This window comes from Anguilla rostrata, chromosome 14 (assembly GCF_018555375.3).
Source record: "Anguilla rostrata isolate EN2019 chromosome 14, ASM1855537v3, whole genome shotgun sequence".
In the NCBI taxonomy this organism is placed as follows: Eukaryota; Metazoa; Chordata; class Actinopteri; order Anguilliformes; family Anguillidae; genus Anguilla; species Anguilla rostrata.
Window position 1 is genome coordinate 26256406 of NC_057946.1, and position 16809 is coordinate 26273214.

The 16809-nt window shown below is 51.9% G+C and overlaps 1 protein-coding gene across 5 annotated transcripts; it reads left to right on the top strand.

Moving 5' to 3' along the window:
- The first annotated feature begins 119 nt into the window (after positions 1 to 119).
- Positions 120 to 16724, top strand: smc5 (structural maintenance of chromosomes 5). Of its 5 annotated transcripts, XM_064307610.1 has the most exons (25): positions 120 to 490; positions 1711 to 1852; positions 2132 to 2184; positions 2284 to 2446; positions 2777 to 2911; positions 3493 to 3633; positions 4596 to 4757; positions 5672 to 5743; positions 6252 to 6507; positions 7379 to 7533; positions 7856 to 7969; positions 8498 to 8592; positions 9184 to 9316; positions 9605 to 9778; positions 9930 to 10099; positions 10755 to 10878; positions 11418 to 11435; positions 11548 to 11652; positions 11762 to 11920; positions 14082 to 14177; positions 14294 to 14398; positions 14875 to 14994; positions 15576 to 15755; positions 16297 to 16392; positions 16534 to 16724. In XM_064307610.1, the coding sequence occupies exons 1-25, from the start codon at positions 315 to 317 to the stop codon at positions 16675 to 16677; spliced, it is 3288 nt and encodes a 1095-aa protein (XP_064163680.1). In that variant the 5' UTR covers positions 120 to 314; the 3' UTR covers positions 16678 to 16724. The 5 variants fall into 5 exon arrangements, with proteins under 5 accessions (XP_064163680.1, XP_064163679.1, XP_064163681.1 ...); XM_064307609.1 differs by lacking the exon at positions 11418 to 11435 and having other exon boundaries at positions 122 to 490; positions 11530 to 11652; XM_064307611.1 differs by lacking the exon at positions 11418 to 11435 and having other exon boundaries at positions 124 to 490; positions 11530 to 11652; positions 11762 to 11890.
- Positions 16725 to 16809: the final 85 nt, after the last annotated feature.

The window sequence follows — 16809 nt, forward strand, 5'->3', positions numbered from 1 at the left end:
GGAGCGTGGCCAAAAAGAGGGGTTATGGCAGGGATATAGGGCTACAGTCTATGGCTAGGATACACTAAACTCCGCCCGTTTGGATAGGGATAGCAGTGAAATAGGGATAGGTTCAGTGAGTGGCTTGGAAACACTAAACTCCGTCCGTTTGGAGCTCGGCCACTCCCCTTCACAACTAGACCAATGCCCTTGGAGCTGTCTAAGCACTTCTCGTTTGGCGGCAAACGGGGTGACGAGTTGGTGACGCATCGACCGCATTCCCTCCAGTAGTCCAGTGATCGCATCGAATCGAAAGTCGCCCCTGGTTTGTAAACATGGCGGCTCTGGGAAAGAGGAAGCGTCCCGCCGATCTGTTCGCCAACTCCCAAACACAGAATAGCCGACTTAATTCATCATCTAACACACAGGATGATAGGCACACGGCCGGGAATAGCAATGGAAGTGGATTTGTGGAAGGATCCATCGTTCGAATTACTATGGATAACTTCCTGTAAGTGGCTGTTCGCAAAACAGACTTCACAAAGTTCATTGAACATCAGTCATTATTGAACTATTGTGGCTATAATGTTAGCTATTGCGTGAATCAGTCAGAGATTTGCCCAACGTTAGTTGTTATGTCTACTGATGAGATCGCTGGCTGTGTTGCTAACTCGTTGGCATTAGCTAAGCGCAACTAATAACATCTTGATGCAAGCTAACAGTTGGTTTCCCTTTCTGACGTTGAGTTGTGATTGACAAGTGCTTTGCAAGACATGATAAAGTATCACACTTAAGTATGTTCGGGTGTTCTTTGATTAATTAGCTAGCCGACTGTTCAGGCCATGACAAGTCAGTTACAGCATCTGTTTTGGAGCTAGCTGCTGCCGTAAGTTCAAAGGCGTACATTATGATTTCTTTCTACCTAACCTATCGAGTATTGTTCATGTAAACGGCTCGCTGCTATTTAATTTGTGCGAAGTGTAACTTACTTTCTTTGAAGATTATTGTGTGAAGTCATGGTTGAGTTCACTACTTAGCTGACAGAATATTTGACCCGCTAGATAAGGGACAGTCTTTGGTTAACTGTTATCAACATAGCTAGCTCCGTGAAGTTGGCGAATGCTGCTGGGCACTTCCGGATTGGTAACAAAAAAAGTAACATATCTGAGGTATTGTTTTTTCTGATCGTAATGCAGTTATGCATACTTCCCGTTAATGGACTCCTATCTCTGACATTATTTTTGTGAAATCCTGTTCCCATCAATGGCTGCTGTTTGTGATCTTTTCGTGCATTTTCATACATCGTAGCTTCATTGCCAACTTATTTGCATAGGGGATTACTGAAAGAAAATGACATTTACTGAAAACTGCAATTCTGTGTTACTTTGAACAGTGCTTTTACGTTGATAGACCGATTCCTTGAGAAAACGGTTTGCTTATCAACAAGCAATTTCAGAATTTTCTTCAGTTTTGACGAAGCAAAGTTTGCATCTCATTGGAAATGAATGGTTTCTGAATGGATTTGTCCCTGGACTTGCTGGACTTAAGTTCCACTTTCCCTGCAAATGCAACACGTTCATAATGTTTCTGTTCCTACCCCTTTTTGGACCCTTGTATTTTCCGCGCTGCCTATCGGTTTCACGCAATACCGTATCCTCGTTTCTGTTAAAGTAAATTTCACGCACGTATCTCGTAATTCAGATTTTATCCTATTGTCGCCTGTCGTCTCAGGAGCTATAGCCACTCTGAAGTGATTCCCGGGCCAAACCTCAACATGATAGTGGGACCGAACGGAACGGGCAAGTCCAGCATCGTCTGCGCGATCTGTTTGGGCCTGGCGGGCAAGACTGCGGTCCTGGGTCGAGGGGATAAGGTGATCGCGGCGCGCCTTCTTTTTCTTTGGGGATCTGTGTTGTGTTTTCCACCTTTTGTACTTTAGATATGAAATTATAAAGTCAGCTGGAATCTAGTCTCTCTGAAATATGTACAATCGACCGAGATCAAGTCTCTCTGAACCCAGCTGCTGATTTTTTAAAACTGATTTTGCATTTGGAGTTACTTCCTGTCTTTCAGTGACTACACGCACGAGCGTGTCTCACTTAAGCACACAGGAGAGATCAGACAGGAAGGGTAAACAAGGTTTCTCTTCTAGGTCGGGTTGTACGTGAAGCGTGGCTGTACCAAAGGTTGGGTGGAAATCGAGCTGTGAGTATTAAGCTCTCCCGCTTGGACGTGAGATTAGGCGTCCCTCCCTCCGGCTTTTTTACGGGAGAGGGGGGGCAAACCGAGCTCCTGTGTTTGCAGGTACCGGACGGCGGGTAAATTTGTGGTCCGGCGGGAGATCCAGGTGGAGAACAACACGTCGGCGTGGACCATCAACGGCCACCATGCCACCCAGAAGGCCGTGGAGGAGGAGGTGAAGGCCCTGCAGGTGCAGGTGGGGAACCTGTGCCAGTTTCTGCCCCAGGTGAGCGTCGGCTCGGGTGAGGCCCCCCCCTCCCCCCCCACGGCGACACGCACAGGCTTCAGTGGGCCGTCTGCACGATTGGTGTTGGGTGGGGGGGGGGGGGCGAGTCAGAAAGAAGCCTTTTTAAGATGCTTTCCAAACTGTAGGTGGGGAAAAGATAAATGGAGCGAAATGGAGAATGGCAGCCCATTTGTAGTTTCTCTTCACGTTTCCTGTCTTCTGTCTTCTGTCTTGATATACACTTGCTGTAGTTTACCCGGCCTTGGCATTTTACAGACTTTACGTGATTGTGCCTCTGCCGCACGCTGCTTCTTCCTGTTTTGCGTTCAGGAGAAAGTTGGGGAGTTTGCCAAAATGAGCAAGATCGAGCTGCTGGAAGCCACCGAGAAATCGATCGGACCTCCGGAGATGTACGAGTTTCACTGCAAGCTCAAGAGCTTTCGAACCCAGGAGAAAGAAATGGAGGTGAGTGAGGATCCTCCCTCCCTCTGGTGTCTGCTGGAGGACTTCCTGCCTCCTGCCACTTCCTGTTCTGCTGAAGGACTTCCTGTCTCCTGTCACCTCTTCTCTGCAGTGGCATTGACATTGAGTTTCATCAGCTAGAATTGACAGTGCCATGTAGACTATGCCACCTGTAATGTCTGAATAATATTTTTTTAAAGTATTAAATGTTACAAAGATTAGTGCCTGTAAATAGAGAGACATTTAGCCGTATAATATCTATCATTTTGCTCATTAAGAGTCTGATTTACTAAGACCTTTAGCACATGAAAGACGGTTTAGCACACGCAAAACTAATAACACACCTAATGATTGGTGTAAAACAAATACCGTGACCAATAATTGGTCATGTTATTGGTTTTGCTTGTACTCATAGGTTTTGGACATGCTAAAGGTCCTAGTAAATCATGCACTGAGAACCTTGTTTCCTGGAATCCGAAAGATATCAATGAAGTGGCGATAAGCTGTAGAGGTTTGAGTTTGTGTGTCCAGGAGTCGGTTCAAGGCGTCGTCGGTGTGTAATCTTTGCCCGTTTTCGTCGACAGAACGTGTGTAAGGAGAAGGCCAGCTTCCTGGAGAAAGTCACGCAGAGGCACGAGAGGCTCAGGCAGGACGTGGAGCGCTACTACGAGAAGAAGAGACACCTGGACACGATCAAGATGCTGGAGTACAAGCGGCCGTGGGTGGTGAGCGCGCGGCGAGGGGCACGTTTGCTCCGTCAGGGCGAAAATAAAGCGGGCCCTTTCTTTTTTCGCTCGGTCCGCGACCTGTCGGGAGTTTTTTCATTTGCTTTTAGATGGCGGAGCCAGTCGGGAGTAAACTGACCCTTGAAACAGGGAGGTGATTGGCTGGCCAATAGCACCAGGAGGACCTTTAGCCAGGCTAACAGACGCTTATGAAATGGTATAAATGGTATCCTGGCTTGTGTGACCCGCCTGCAGTGTTATCAGACGCGTGTGTACAGGCGCGTGTATCCTGGCGTGTGTGACCCGCCTGCAGTGTTATCAGACGCGTGTGTACATGCGTGTGTACATCGTGTACTGGTGTGTGACCTGCCTGCAGTGTTATCAGACGCGTGTGTACATGCGCGTGTATCCTGGCGTGTGTGACCCGCCTGCAGTGTATCAGACGCGTGTGTACATGCGGTGTATCCTGGCGTGTGAACCCGCCTGCAGTGTTATCAGACGCGTGTGTACATGCGTGTACATGCGCGTGTATCCTGGCGTGTGTGACCCGCCTGCAGTGTTATCAGACGCGTGTGTACATGCGCGTGTATCCTGGCGTGTGTGACCCGCCTGCAGTGTTATCAGACGCGTGTGTACATGCGTGTGTACATGCGTGTGTATCCTGGCGTGTGTGACCTGCCTGCAGTGTTATCAGACGCGTGTGTACATGCGCGTGTATCCTGGCGTGTGTGACCCGCCTGCAGTGTTATCAGACGCGTGTGTACATGCGTGTGTATCCTGGCGTGTGAGACCCGCCTGCAGTGTTATCAGACGCGTGTGTACATGCGTGTGTACATGCGCGTGTATCCTGGCGTGTGTGACCTGCCTGCAGTGTTATCAGAGCGTGGTACGCGTGATCCTGGCGTGTGCCGCTGCATGTGTACATCGCGTGCGCTGCGGTGACCCCCTGCTCTTTGGCTCAGGAGTACGAGACGGCTCGGCAGGAGATGGTGGGGGTGAAGAGCAACAGAGAGGAGGCGAAGAAGAAGCTGAAGACGCTGAAGGAGTCCCAGGCTCCCGTCCTGCGCAGAATCCAGGCCCTCGATGGCCAGCTGCGGCCCATCGAGAACCACATGAAAGAAAAGGTGCCGGCGCTTTGACTGCACTTCCTGCTTCACTTCCTGTTTCACTTCCTGGTCAGGGCTTGACTTCAAGGACAGTAGGCCAGTGTTCTACTTGCCGCAGATGCATTTCCACTGGCCCAGCTACCAAAATAAGTATAACCCCTTTTTTAAAGAAGAACAAACAAACTGCTTGGATTTAACAATGTCCAATAGCCAATCTACAGCTCTGGTTAGAAAAAAATGTAGTCCTTTATGAAATTTGAAAGTCTGCCCAGCGCTGTCGCCAAATTATGGACGAGCTTCATCTTTATTTTTCGTAGTTTTGACCAATAGCAAATGCGAAATGCTGGAAATCCAGGATGACTTCTCCTTTGCCTGGGGATTTAGAATTTCAAGACCAGACCCTTGCAGTTTGACTGAGGATAAAAATTATAGCGGTAATAATGTAGTCAGCTAATGGCTAGTTATTTTGTTTACTGAGCCTACCGATAAAGGTTGATGACCTGGCTAGAATAGCTCAATAGCTGCTTATCTTATGAGTAAATAGCCTTTGTCAAACTGATTGAAGCATTAGTTAGTACAAATATTAACGAATGATCAAGCTGTAAGGTTTAGGTTAGTTATTGGCGAGAGTCTGCACTAAAATGAATGTTATGGTAGTTGTTAAGTAAGTTTTGGTAGAGAAAGCATGGCTGTAACCTTAGTTATTTACAAGCGAGCTTCCATAAAGAAATTATGAAGTTATAGCGTTATTTCCAGAATGGTAAAAAAAACTTTCTCTTTGACCCGGAAAAGACTAATTTAGGGTACTGGCTCGATTGGGCGAATCGGTGATCAATCAACCGGCCCGAACCAATCTCGCAGTGGTCCATATTGTGGAGCCCTGCTGGTGTGTCGGTGTGTTAATGTCAGCCCTGTTTGTGTGTGTCTCTCAGGGCGTGGCTATCCGGGATGCGTCACAGAAGTGCAAGCAGAAGCAGGACCAGCTGGATTTTAAGAACAAAGAGGTGTGGTCTCTTCTCAGGCTTCCTGACTGCTGCTTCAGAGACAGAAGCCCCTCTGTGTATCAACGTCAGAGCCTATTTAACGTGTGGTTAATGATGCGTGCTATGCGTGATAATGTGCTCTCCGTACTGTGTGTGTGTATGTGTATGTATTTGTGTGTGTGTGTGTGTGTGTATCTGACTGCGTGTGTATGTATTTGTGTGTGTGTGTGTGTGTGCGCGTGCACTTGTGTGTGTGCGTGTGCGTGCGTGCGTGCGTGCGTGCGTGCGTGCGTGTGTGTGTGTGTGCGTGCGTGCGCGTGCGTGCATGCGTGCGCTCGTGCGCTTGTGTGTGTGCGTGCATGCGCTTGTGTGTGTGTGCGCGTGCGTGCGTGCGCGTGCATGCGTGCGCGCGCGTGCATGCGTGCGCGCGCGTGCTCTTGTGTGTGTGCGTGCGTGCGCTTGTGTGTGTGTGTGCGTGTGTGTGTGTGTGTATCTGACCGCGTGCGCGCCTCCCCCTGCTCCCCTGCAGATAGAGGAGATCCAGCAGGCCGTCAGACTGAAGCAGACGGAGGAGGCGGACCGGCAGAAGCGCATCGGCAACACGCGCCGCCTGATCGAGGACCTGCAGGCGCAGCTGCGCGGCACGGAGGCGCAGGAGGACCCCGCGCCGCAGATCGACGCCGTCAACGCCCAGCTGCGCAGAGCGCAGGAGGAGAGGGCGCAGAGGGAAGGGGAGCTGTCCGACCTGCGCAGGGAGAAGGACGCGCAGACCGGGGAGCTGATGAGTGAGTCCGTTAAATGTGTTCATGGCTATGGATTAAGATAAAATAAAATAATCCTTTATCAATCCCACAGCAGGGAAATATGCAGCATGTTACAGCAGCGAAGGGGATAGCACAATAGCAAGGAGCATCAGTAAAAAAATATAATGGATATAATATACACTCACCGGCCACTTCATTAGGTGACAGGAGTGGCACCCAGTGTGGTCTTCTGCTGCTGTGGCCCATCTGCTTCAAGGTTCGACATGTTGTGCGTTCAGAGATGCTCTTCTGCATACCTCGGTTGTAACGAGTGGTTATTTGAGTTACTGTTGCCTTTCTATCAGCTCAAACCAGTCTGGCCATTCTCCTCTGACCTCTGCCATCAACAACGCATTTTGGCCCAGAGAACTGCTGCTCACTTGATATTTTATTTTTTTCAGACCATTCTCTGTAAACCCTAGGTGGTTGTGCATGAAAATCCCAGTAGATCAGCAGTTTCTGAAATACTCAAACCAGCTGGTCTGGCACCAACAACCATGCCACGTTCAAAGTCACTTAAATCACCTTTCTTCCCCATTCTGATGCTTGGTTTGAACTTCAGCAGATCGTCTTGATCATGTCTACATGCCTAAATGCATTTAGTTGCTGCCACGTGATTGGCTGATTAGATATTTGCGTTAACGGGTGCAGTTTGCAGTTGAACAGGTGGACCTAATGAAGTGGCCGGTGAGTGTATAATAAATAAGTAAACAAGTAAACGTATTGCTGTTACACAGCGAGTGTTGTACCTTATCGGACCCGTGTTCTGCAGCTATGCACTTAATACACGTCGCTTTGGATGACAGCTCCCGCCAAACGAATGTAACGGGACGGTACCGTCTCTGTGTTGAAGTTTTAAGAAATAAGCTGAGGGGTCTGGAGGACATGATGAAGAGGAAGGAGGAGACCCTGAGAGGAAGGTTCCGCGACACGTACGACGCCCTGCTCTGGCTGCGGAGGAACCGGCAGCTCTTCAGAGGGAACGTGCACGAGCCCTTGATGCTGGTGGTGAGCGGGGTGCGGGGGGGCGGGGGCGCGAGGGCGCGAGGACGACCCCCCCGAGTTTCTCTCGAACGCTGGTGCCGCGCCTTTCTTCGTCGTAGTTATCAGCGGCGAGCGGGCGAATGAACCTGCGACCAGTTCCGCAATTAAGGAACCGAGCGATTAATTGAACCCAAAATGGCGTCGTGTGGTCTTGCACACACAGCCCTGTGGCGTTGATAAAAGAAGTCGGGAGGAACTCACGGTCGTAGTTATTCTGCTTTTGAATCTTGAATGTCGCACAAGTGCGCTCGGAGAAACTGCGTTAAAACCCCGCCGTGCGTTTCAGATAAACGTCAAAGACCCTCGCCACGCCAAGTACATTGAGAGCCACGTGCCCCAGAACGACCTGAAGGCCTTCGTCTTTCAGAGGCAGGAGGACATGGAGGTGTTCATGACTGAGGTGAGCACAGCGTTGGCATAGCGTCCACACGCTGCATTCACACAGTATGGACATATTACTATGGCACTACGACTCGTTTTTTTTTTCTTTTTCTGGTGCCTCTACTATTGGCTAAAAAAGGCTGAAAAACAATGCAGTTGTTGTATCGATATATTGTTTTCCTGTCGTCATCCAAAATGCAACTCTGTGGCTTGGCACTACATTCCCCATAATTCCTCATTCTAGTTTTAGTTTGTCGTGTGTGGATTGGACTGTAGTCGGTGTTGTGCTTGGGAACAGGTGCTGGACAAAAGATTCGGAGTGAAAACAGAATATCCGCATTCTGTATGCCCCCACACCCCGTTTTATTGAAACAAACGTTTTTACCTGCATTACTACAGTCCATCAGTCTTATATTTACTATGTCTGTGGTTTTTCTGATAATTCACACAATAGACGCTGTCTGTCAAGCTAGCTGCTAGATAGCATTGTAGTGCTTCTGAGTGCTGGGTAAATGCGTCCATGGTAACAGAGCCTTTGGTGTTGCAGGTTCGAGACCGCCAGAGGCTGCGCGTGAACGCGGTCATCGCGCCCGCAGAGTCCTGCGCGAACAGGCCCCCGCCCCGACCCATTCAGGCCCTGCAGTCAGTACCTCTCACCCCTGAGTCTGTCTCACCCCTGAATCTGTCTCACCCCTGAGTCTGTCTCTCTCTCTCACCCCTGAGTCTCTCTCTCTCTCTCACCCCTGAGTCTGTCTCTCTCTCTCACCCCTGAGTCTGTCTCTCTCTCTCACCCCTGAGTCTGTCTCTCTCTCTCACCCCTGAGTCTGTCTCTCTCTCACCCCTGAGTCTGTCTCTCTCTCTCTCACCCCTGATTCTGTCTCACCCCTGAGTCTGTTTCTCTCTCTCACCCCTGAGTCTGTCACTGAGTCACCCCTGAGTCTCTCTTTCTCACCCCTGAGTTTATCTCTCTTACACCCCTAAGTCTCTCTGTCTCTCACCCTTGAGTCTCTCTCTCTCACCCCTGAGTCTCTCTGTCTCACCCCTGTGTCTGTCGCTGGATCACCTGAGTGGCTCTCACCCTTGAGTTTCTCTCTCTCACCCCTGTGTCTCTCTCTCACACCCCTGGGACTGTCTCACCCCTGACTCTCTTGCTCACTATTTTTGTTTTGTGCATGTTATATATGTGTGCATATTATACGTGTGTGTATAATGCGCGTATTATTCTATTGCCAGGCGCTTTGGCTTTTTCTCCTACCTGCGTGAGCTGTTCGACGCCCCGGAGGACGTGATGAGCTACCTGTGCCACCAGCACAGAGTCAACGAGATTCCAGTGGGCACGGAGAAAACCAAGGGCATGATCGAAACGGTGCGCCCGGCTTCTCACCGCGCCTCAGTCTGCCTTCTGCCTTCTGCCTGAGCTGCAGGCCCGCTCCCCGGAACATTCTGGAATCCTTTCTCTCTCTCTCTCTCACACTCATTCTGTCTGTCTCTCTCTCACTCTCTCTCTCTCTTGCTCGTTCTGTCTGTCTGTCTCTCTCTCTCATGCTCGTTCTGTCTGTCTGTCTCTCACTCTCTTTCTGTCTGTCTGTCCATCTCTCTCGCTTGCTCTCTCACTCACACACACTGTCTCTCTCTCTCTCTCTCTCTCTCTCAGGTGATCAGGGAGTCCCAGTTGAGGATCCTCTTCACGGCGGAGGAGAAGTACACGGTCAGGAAGTCCGCGTACAGCAGTAAGACCATCTCCAGTAACTCCGCCCTCCGCCCGTCCCAGTTCCTCTCCATGACGATGGACACGGAGGAGAAGCGGCTGCTGGAGGAGAACCTGAGGGTGAGTGACACCCGGCGCCCAATCACCCGCCCCCGTTCGGGGAAGAAAGCCGACTCTCAGACCTGAGCCCGGTTTCCACGGCGAGGCCCCGGTGCGGTTTGTTTGACCCTGCGAGCGACCTCTGACCCCCCCCATGACCCTTTTTGCGCAGAGCACCGAGCGGAGGCTGGAGGAAATCTCCACCCAGATGACGGCCTTGCAGGATCGGCTGGTCCAGCTGGATCGCCATGACCACGAGCTGAGAGCCCAGAAGAAGCAGCTGTTAGAGCAGAAAGGCAGGAAGAGGCAGCTGGAGCAGAAGATAAGCACCAAAGAGGACAGGTATAATAAGCACGCTGTTATACACCCCATATGAAACATTATTACATGCCCTATGACACGCTATTAAGCCCTGTATACACAGCTGGAGCAGAAGATAAGCATCAAAGAGGACAGGTACAATAAACACTCTGTAATACACCCTATATGAAGCATTATTACATGCCCTATGACACGCTATTAAGCCCTGTATACACATCCGGATCAGAAATAATCTCCAAACAGAAAAGGTACAATAAGCACTCTGTTAATTATTACACACCAGATGAAACCTTATTATACACCCTATGACAAATTATTAAGCCTTGTATACACAACTAGAGGAGAGCATAATCTCCAAACAGGAAAGATGTATTAAGAACTCCATTAAACACCATATGAAGCCTTATTACACACACTGTATGACACATTATTACACCGCATACACAACTCAAGCAGAACATTCACCAAACAGGAAAAAGGTACCATAAGGAAAGGCACAATACAAACATAATCACCAGATGAACCCTTATTACACACCCCTGTGACGCAGTATTACACCCTATGTACGACTGAACCAGCTGTATATTTTAAGCGCTGTATGTTATGGTCCAGTGAACATGGCGTCATACGGTGTTGCGCGTTGCACACCGGCTCTCCCTCCCTCCCTCTCTCGCAGCCTGCGGCAGATGGAGAAGGGTGGCATTGACCTGCAGCGGGTGGAGCGGGAGGCCAAGGAGAAGATAAGAGCAGTGAACTCCCGGAAGGTGGCCATCATGGCCGAGTTCACTCACCACATGAAGGTGAGGACCGCCGAGCTCCTCCTGTACATGTGTGTGTGTGAGTGTGTGTGTGTGCGCACGCGTGAATGTGTGTATGTGTGTGTGTGTGTGGGCACGTGCTTTTGTGTGTGCATGCATGCGTGAGAGAGAGAGAGGTCAGGGCTGTGTTACAGGATTATACGGTAAATACCTGTGTTTGTATCTCAGCACAGGGCCAGGTTACAGGTGAATAAGGTGTAAATACCTGTGTGGTTGTGTCTCAGCACAGGGCCAGGTTACAGGTGAATAATATGTAAATGCATGTGTGTGTGTGTGTGTGTGTTTGTGTATATCTCATCTCGGGCCAGGTTACAGGTGAATATGGTGTAAATGGCTGTGTGTTTGTATCTCAGCTCCGGGCCAGGTTGCAGGTGAATATGGTGTAAATGGCTGTGTGTTTGTATCTCAGCTCCGGGCCAGGTTGCAGGTGAATATGGTGTAAATGGCTGTGTGTTTGTATCTCAGCTCCGGGCCAGGTTGCAGGTGAATATGGTGTAAATGGCTGTGTGTTTGTATCTCAGCTCCGGGCCAGGTTGCAGGTGAATATGGTGTAAATGGCTGTGTGTTTGTATCCCAGCTCCGGGCCAGGTTACAGGTGAATATGGTGTAAATGCCTGTGTGTTTGTATCTCAGCTCCGGGCCAGGTTACAGATGGATAAAGTGTATTATGCACTGGAGAGCGCGCAGCTGGCTGCAGAGAAGTCTAAACTGGAATCAGAGTCCAGAGAGTGTGGAGCCCAACTGAAGGATTTGGAGGTGAGGTCAAGACTCTGTCCTGTTTCTGTAGTGATCCTCCCTGCATTCAGACCCCCTGACCGTGCGTGTGTTCCTGTCCGTCTGCCCGCTCGTGTGCCCGCGTGTGCAGAGAGCGGTCGCAGATCTGACTCAGCGTACGGCCCGGCTAAAGCAGACGTGCGAAGGGCTGCTGAAGAAAGCCAAAGACGCCTGCAACATGGACCAGAGGGACAACGTCGTGCCAGAGCACCTGCACGCGGTGAGCCTCATACCACAGCGCTTGAATGCGGTGAGCACCGTACCGCAGCGCTTACACACTGAGCACCGTACCACAGCGCTTACACACTGAGCACCGTACCACAGCGCTTACACACTGAGCACCGTACAGCAGCGCTTACACACTGAGCACCGTACAGCATAGCAGCCTTACACACTGAGCAACCGTACCAGCACGCCGCTTACACACTGAGCACCGTACCGCAGCCCTTACACACTGAGCACCGTACCACAGCCCTTACACACTGAGCACCGTACCACAGCCCTTACACACTGAGCACCGTACCGCAGCGCTTACACACTGAGCACCGTACCGCAGCGCTTACACACTGAGCACCGTACCACAGCGCTTACACACTGAGCACCGTACCACAGCGCTTACACACTGAGCACCGTACCGCAGCGCTTACACACTGAGCACCGTACCGCAGCGCTTACACACTGAGCACCGTACCACAGCCCTTACACACTGAGCACCGTACCACAGCCCTTACACACTGAGCACCGTACCACAGCCCTTACACACTGAGCATCGTACCGCAGCCCTTACACACTGAGCACCGTACCACAGCCCTTACACACTGAGCACCGTACCACAGCCCTTACACACTGAGCACCGTACCACAGCGCTTACACACTGAGCACCGTACCGCAGCGCTTACACACTGAGCACCGTACCGCAGCGCTTACACACTGAGCACCGTACCACAGCCCTTACACACTGAGCACCGTACCGCAGCGCTTACACACTGAGCACCGTACCACAGCCCTTACACACTGAGCACCGTACCACAGCCCTTACACACTGAGCACCGTACCACAGCCCTTACACACTGAGCACCGTACCACAGCCCTTACACACTGAGCACCGTACCACAGCGCTTACACACTGAGCACCGTACCACAGCCCTTACACACTGAGCACCGTACCACAGCCCTTACACACTGAGCACCGTACCGCAGCCCTTACACACTGAGCACCGTACCGCAGCGCTTACACACTGAGCACCGTACCGCAGCCCTTACACACTGAGCACCGTACCGCAGCGCTTACACACTGAGCACCGTACCGCAGCGCTTACACACTGAGCACCGTACAGCAGCCCTTACACACTGAGCACCGTACCACAGCCCTTACACACTGAGCACCGTACCACAGCCCTTACACACTGAGCACCGTACAGCAGCCCTTACACACTGAGCACCGTACCGCAGCGCTTACACACTGAGCACCGTACAGCAGCGCTTACACACTGAGCACCGTACAGCAGCCCTTACACACTGAGCACCGTACCACAGCCCTTACACACTGAGCACCGTACAGCAGCCCTTACACACTGAGCACCGTACCGCAGCGCTTACACACTGAGCACCGTACCGCAGCGCTTACACACTGAGCACCGTACAGCAGCCCTTACACACTGAGCATCGTACCACTTACACACTGAGCACCGTACCACAGCCCTTACACACTGAGCACCGTACAGCAGCCCTTACACACTGAGCACCGTACCGCAGCGCTTACACACTGAGCACCGTACCGCAGCGCTTACACACTGAGCACCGTACCGCAGCGCTTACACACTGAGCACCGTACAGCAGCCCTTACACACTGAGCACCGTACCGCAGCGCTTACACACTGAGCACCGTACCGCAGCCCTTACACACTGAGCACCGTACCACAGCCCTTACACACTGAGCACCGTACCACAGCTCTTACACACTGAGCACCGTACCGCAGCGCTTACACACTGAGCACCGTACCGCAGCCCTTACACACTGAGCACCGTACCGCAGCGCTTACACACTGAGCACCGTACAGCAGCCCTTACACACTGAGCACCGTACCGCAGCGCTTACACACTGAGCAGCGTACCACAGCGCTTACACACTGAGCACCGTACCACAGCTCTTACAAACTGAGCACCGTACCGCAGCGCTTACACACTGAGCACCGTACCGCAGCCCTTACACACTGAGCACCGTACCACAGCTCTTACAAACTGAGCATCATACCACAGCCCTTACACACTGAGCACCGTACCACTTACACACTGAGCACCATACCACAGCCCTTACACAGCATTGGAGGCGGGGGTGGGGGAGGGTGGGGGCACCTGTGCCCTATACACACGCAGTGTGCGGGCTGGTAACCCTCTGAGTCTCTGCGCAGGCGTTCAACCAGCTCCCCAACACGCTGGACGAGATCGACGCCCAGCTGAACGAGGAGAGGTCCAGGGCGGACTGCTTCACCGGGCTCAGCGACGCGGTACGCGCTCTCGCTGATCGGCCGACCGCAACGGCCGCCTCCCGCAGGCGTTTCCCTTCCCCTCCCGCTCCGAACGCACGCGCGTGTAACGGCCTGTCCCGATGCCCCCCCCCCAGGTGGTGGAGGAGCACGAGAGGAAGACGCAGGAAATCGAGCAGCTGAGGCGGGAGCTGGAGGAGAAGAAGGGGAACCTGGAGTCCTACAGGCAGAGCATCTCTCAGGTGCGTGTGCGTGCGTGCGTGTGTGTGCGTGCGTGCGTGTGTGTGTGTGTGTGCGTGTGTGTGTGTGCGCATGCGTGTGTGTGTGTGTGTGCGCGTGCGCGCGTGTGTGTGTGTGTGTGTGTGCCTGCGCATTTCTGCATCTGTGTTTTCACCCATATTCCCCTGGGGCTCCATTCCTCTGCCTCTTCAGGAAGGGTAGGGGTGTAGTTTTTACATTCAGTGGCCATTCAGGTTCAGAAGCAGGGTTGCCATCTGTACATTAACTTATGGACAGTTCATAAACAATATAGAATTCTGATGCTGTTCGTAAGTCTGTTTATTCATGGTAGTAGGTATGAATTTAGCGTGAATTTGTGGGCTTATGGACTGATATAATAATTCTATTGTTTTTTTACCGGGGCAGTCATTGAAAGTGACCGGGCTGTGTGGGCGTGTCTGCATGTTCGGATTCTCAAACCCGCGCTGGTTGCTTTCAGGCGAAGGAGAAGTGGCTGAACCCGCTGAAGCAGCTGATCGAGCAGATCAACGAGAAGTTCAGCGATTTCTTCCACTCCATGCAGTGTGCCGGCGAAGTGGACCTGCACTCAGAGAACGAAGCGAGTGGACTTATCTGCATTCACTGGAATACTCCGATACCTTATACGGCAGAATGCTACAAGAGGGCTGTGTGTAATTTAGCACCCTCTACAGGAAGAGTATGATAAGTACAGGAGGGCTGTGTGTAATACGCCCTCTACAGGAGGAGTATGATAAGTACAGGAGGGCTGTGTGTAATATACCCTCTACAGGAGGAGTGTAATAAGTACAGGAGGGTTGTGTGTAATGTAGCTCCCCCTACAGGAGGAGTGTGATCAGTACAGGAGGGCTGTGTGTAATGTAGCTCCCCCTACAGGAGGAGTGTGATCAGTACAGGTGGGCTGTGTGTAATGTAGCTTCCCCTACAGGAGGAGTGTGATAAGTACAGGAGGGCTGTGTGTAATGTAGCTCCCCCTACAGGAGGAGTGTGATCACGGGTGGTTCATGTACTCCCAGGGGTGAAGCGGGGGCTGTGTGTAATGTAGCTCCCCCTACAGGAGGAGTGTGATAAGTACAGGAGGGCTGTGTGTAATGTAGCTCCCCCTACAGGAGGAGTGTGATAAGTACAGGAGGGCTGTGTGTAATGTAGCTCCCCCTACAGGAGGAGTATGATAAGTACGGGATCCGCATCCGGGTGAAGTTCCGCAGCAGCATGCAGCTGCACGAGCTGACGGCGCATCACCAGAGCGGGGGCGAGCGCAGCGTGTCCACCATGCTCTACCTCATGGCCCTGCAGGAGCTCAACCGCTGCCCCTTCCGCGTGGTGGACGAGATCAACCAGGTGAGCGGCCCGCCGGGCTCCTCACGCGCGTGCGGTCCTCAACACGCACCCGCACAACTCAATATGCACACCGTACAACTGAACACGCACCTGCACATACCTACACACTCGCAGTCCTCAACACGCACCTGCACACCTCAACACGCACCCGCACAACTCAACACGCACCTGCACATACCTACACACTCGCAGTCCTCAACACACACCTGCACACCTCAACACGTACCTACACACTCACAGTGCTCAACATGCACCTACACACCTCATCACGTACCTACACACTTGCAGTCCTCAACACGCACCTACACACCTCAACACACACCTGCACACCTCATCACGTACCTACACACTTGCAGTCCTCAACACGCACCTGCACACCTCAACATGCACCTGAACACACACCTATATGCTTCAGTGTGTTCCTTCACGTACACACACACACACACACACACACAAATACAAACACACACACAGAAGTACCCATCAGACGTGTGCGCCTGCACACACACACACTGTACAGTGAGCGTGTGCTGCCCTGCAGGGTATGGACCCTGTCAACGAGAGGAGGGTGTTTGACATCGTGGTCCGAACAGCGTGCAAAGGGACCACCTCCCAGTACTTCTTCATCACACCCAAGGTAAGTCACCTGGGACATCGTCATCGTCAAATCTTTGAGACGGAGGGGAGGTTTGGACACGGGACTACCTCGGGACCTTCTCTGAACGGTGTGTGTGTGTGTGTGTGTGTGCGTGCGTGTGCGTGTGTGTGTGTCTTACAGGTGTTGCAGAACCTGTCATATGCAGATGAGATGACCGTCCATTGTGTCCACAACGGCTTGCAGATGCTCCCGCCCAGCAAGTGGAATCTGGAGGGCTTTATCCGGCGTGGCAAGCGCAAACACAAACACATGGCCGACCAATGACACGCTCAGAGAAAACTCAAACACACGGCCGACCAATGACACACTCAGCGCAAACTCAAACACACAGCCGACCAATGACACGCTCAGCGCAAACACAAACACACAACAAGACCATGACACGCCATGGCCTAA

Bases quoted from the DNA above. Each gene is read 5' to 3' on its own strand.
- smc5 (XM_064307610.1), top strand. From the start codon at position 315: ATGGCGGCTCTGGGAAAGAGGAAGCGTCCCGCCGATCTGTTCGCCAAC. The intron at 4,758-5,671 runs GTGCCGGCGCTT...TGTGTCTCTCAG, and splicing joins AGAACCACATGAAAGAAAAG to GGCGTGGCTATCCGGGATGC. The intron at 8,593-9,183 runs GTCAGTACCTCT...TTCTATTGCCAG, and splicing joins CGACCCATTCAGGCCCTGCA to GCGCTTTGGCTTTTTCTCCT.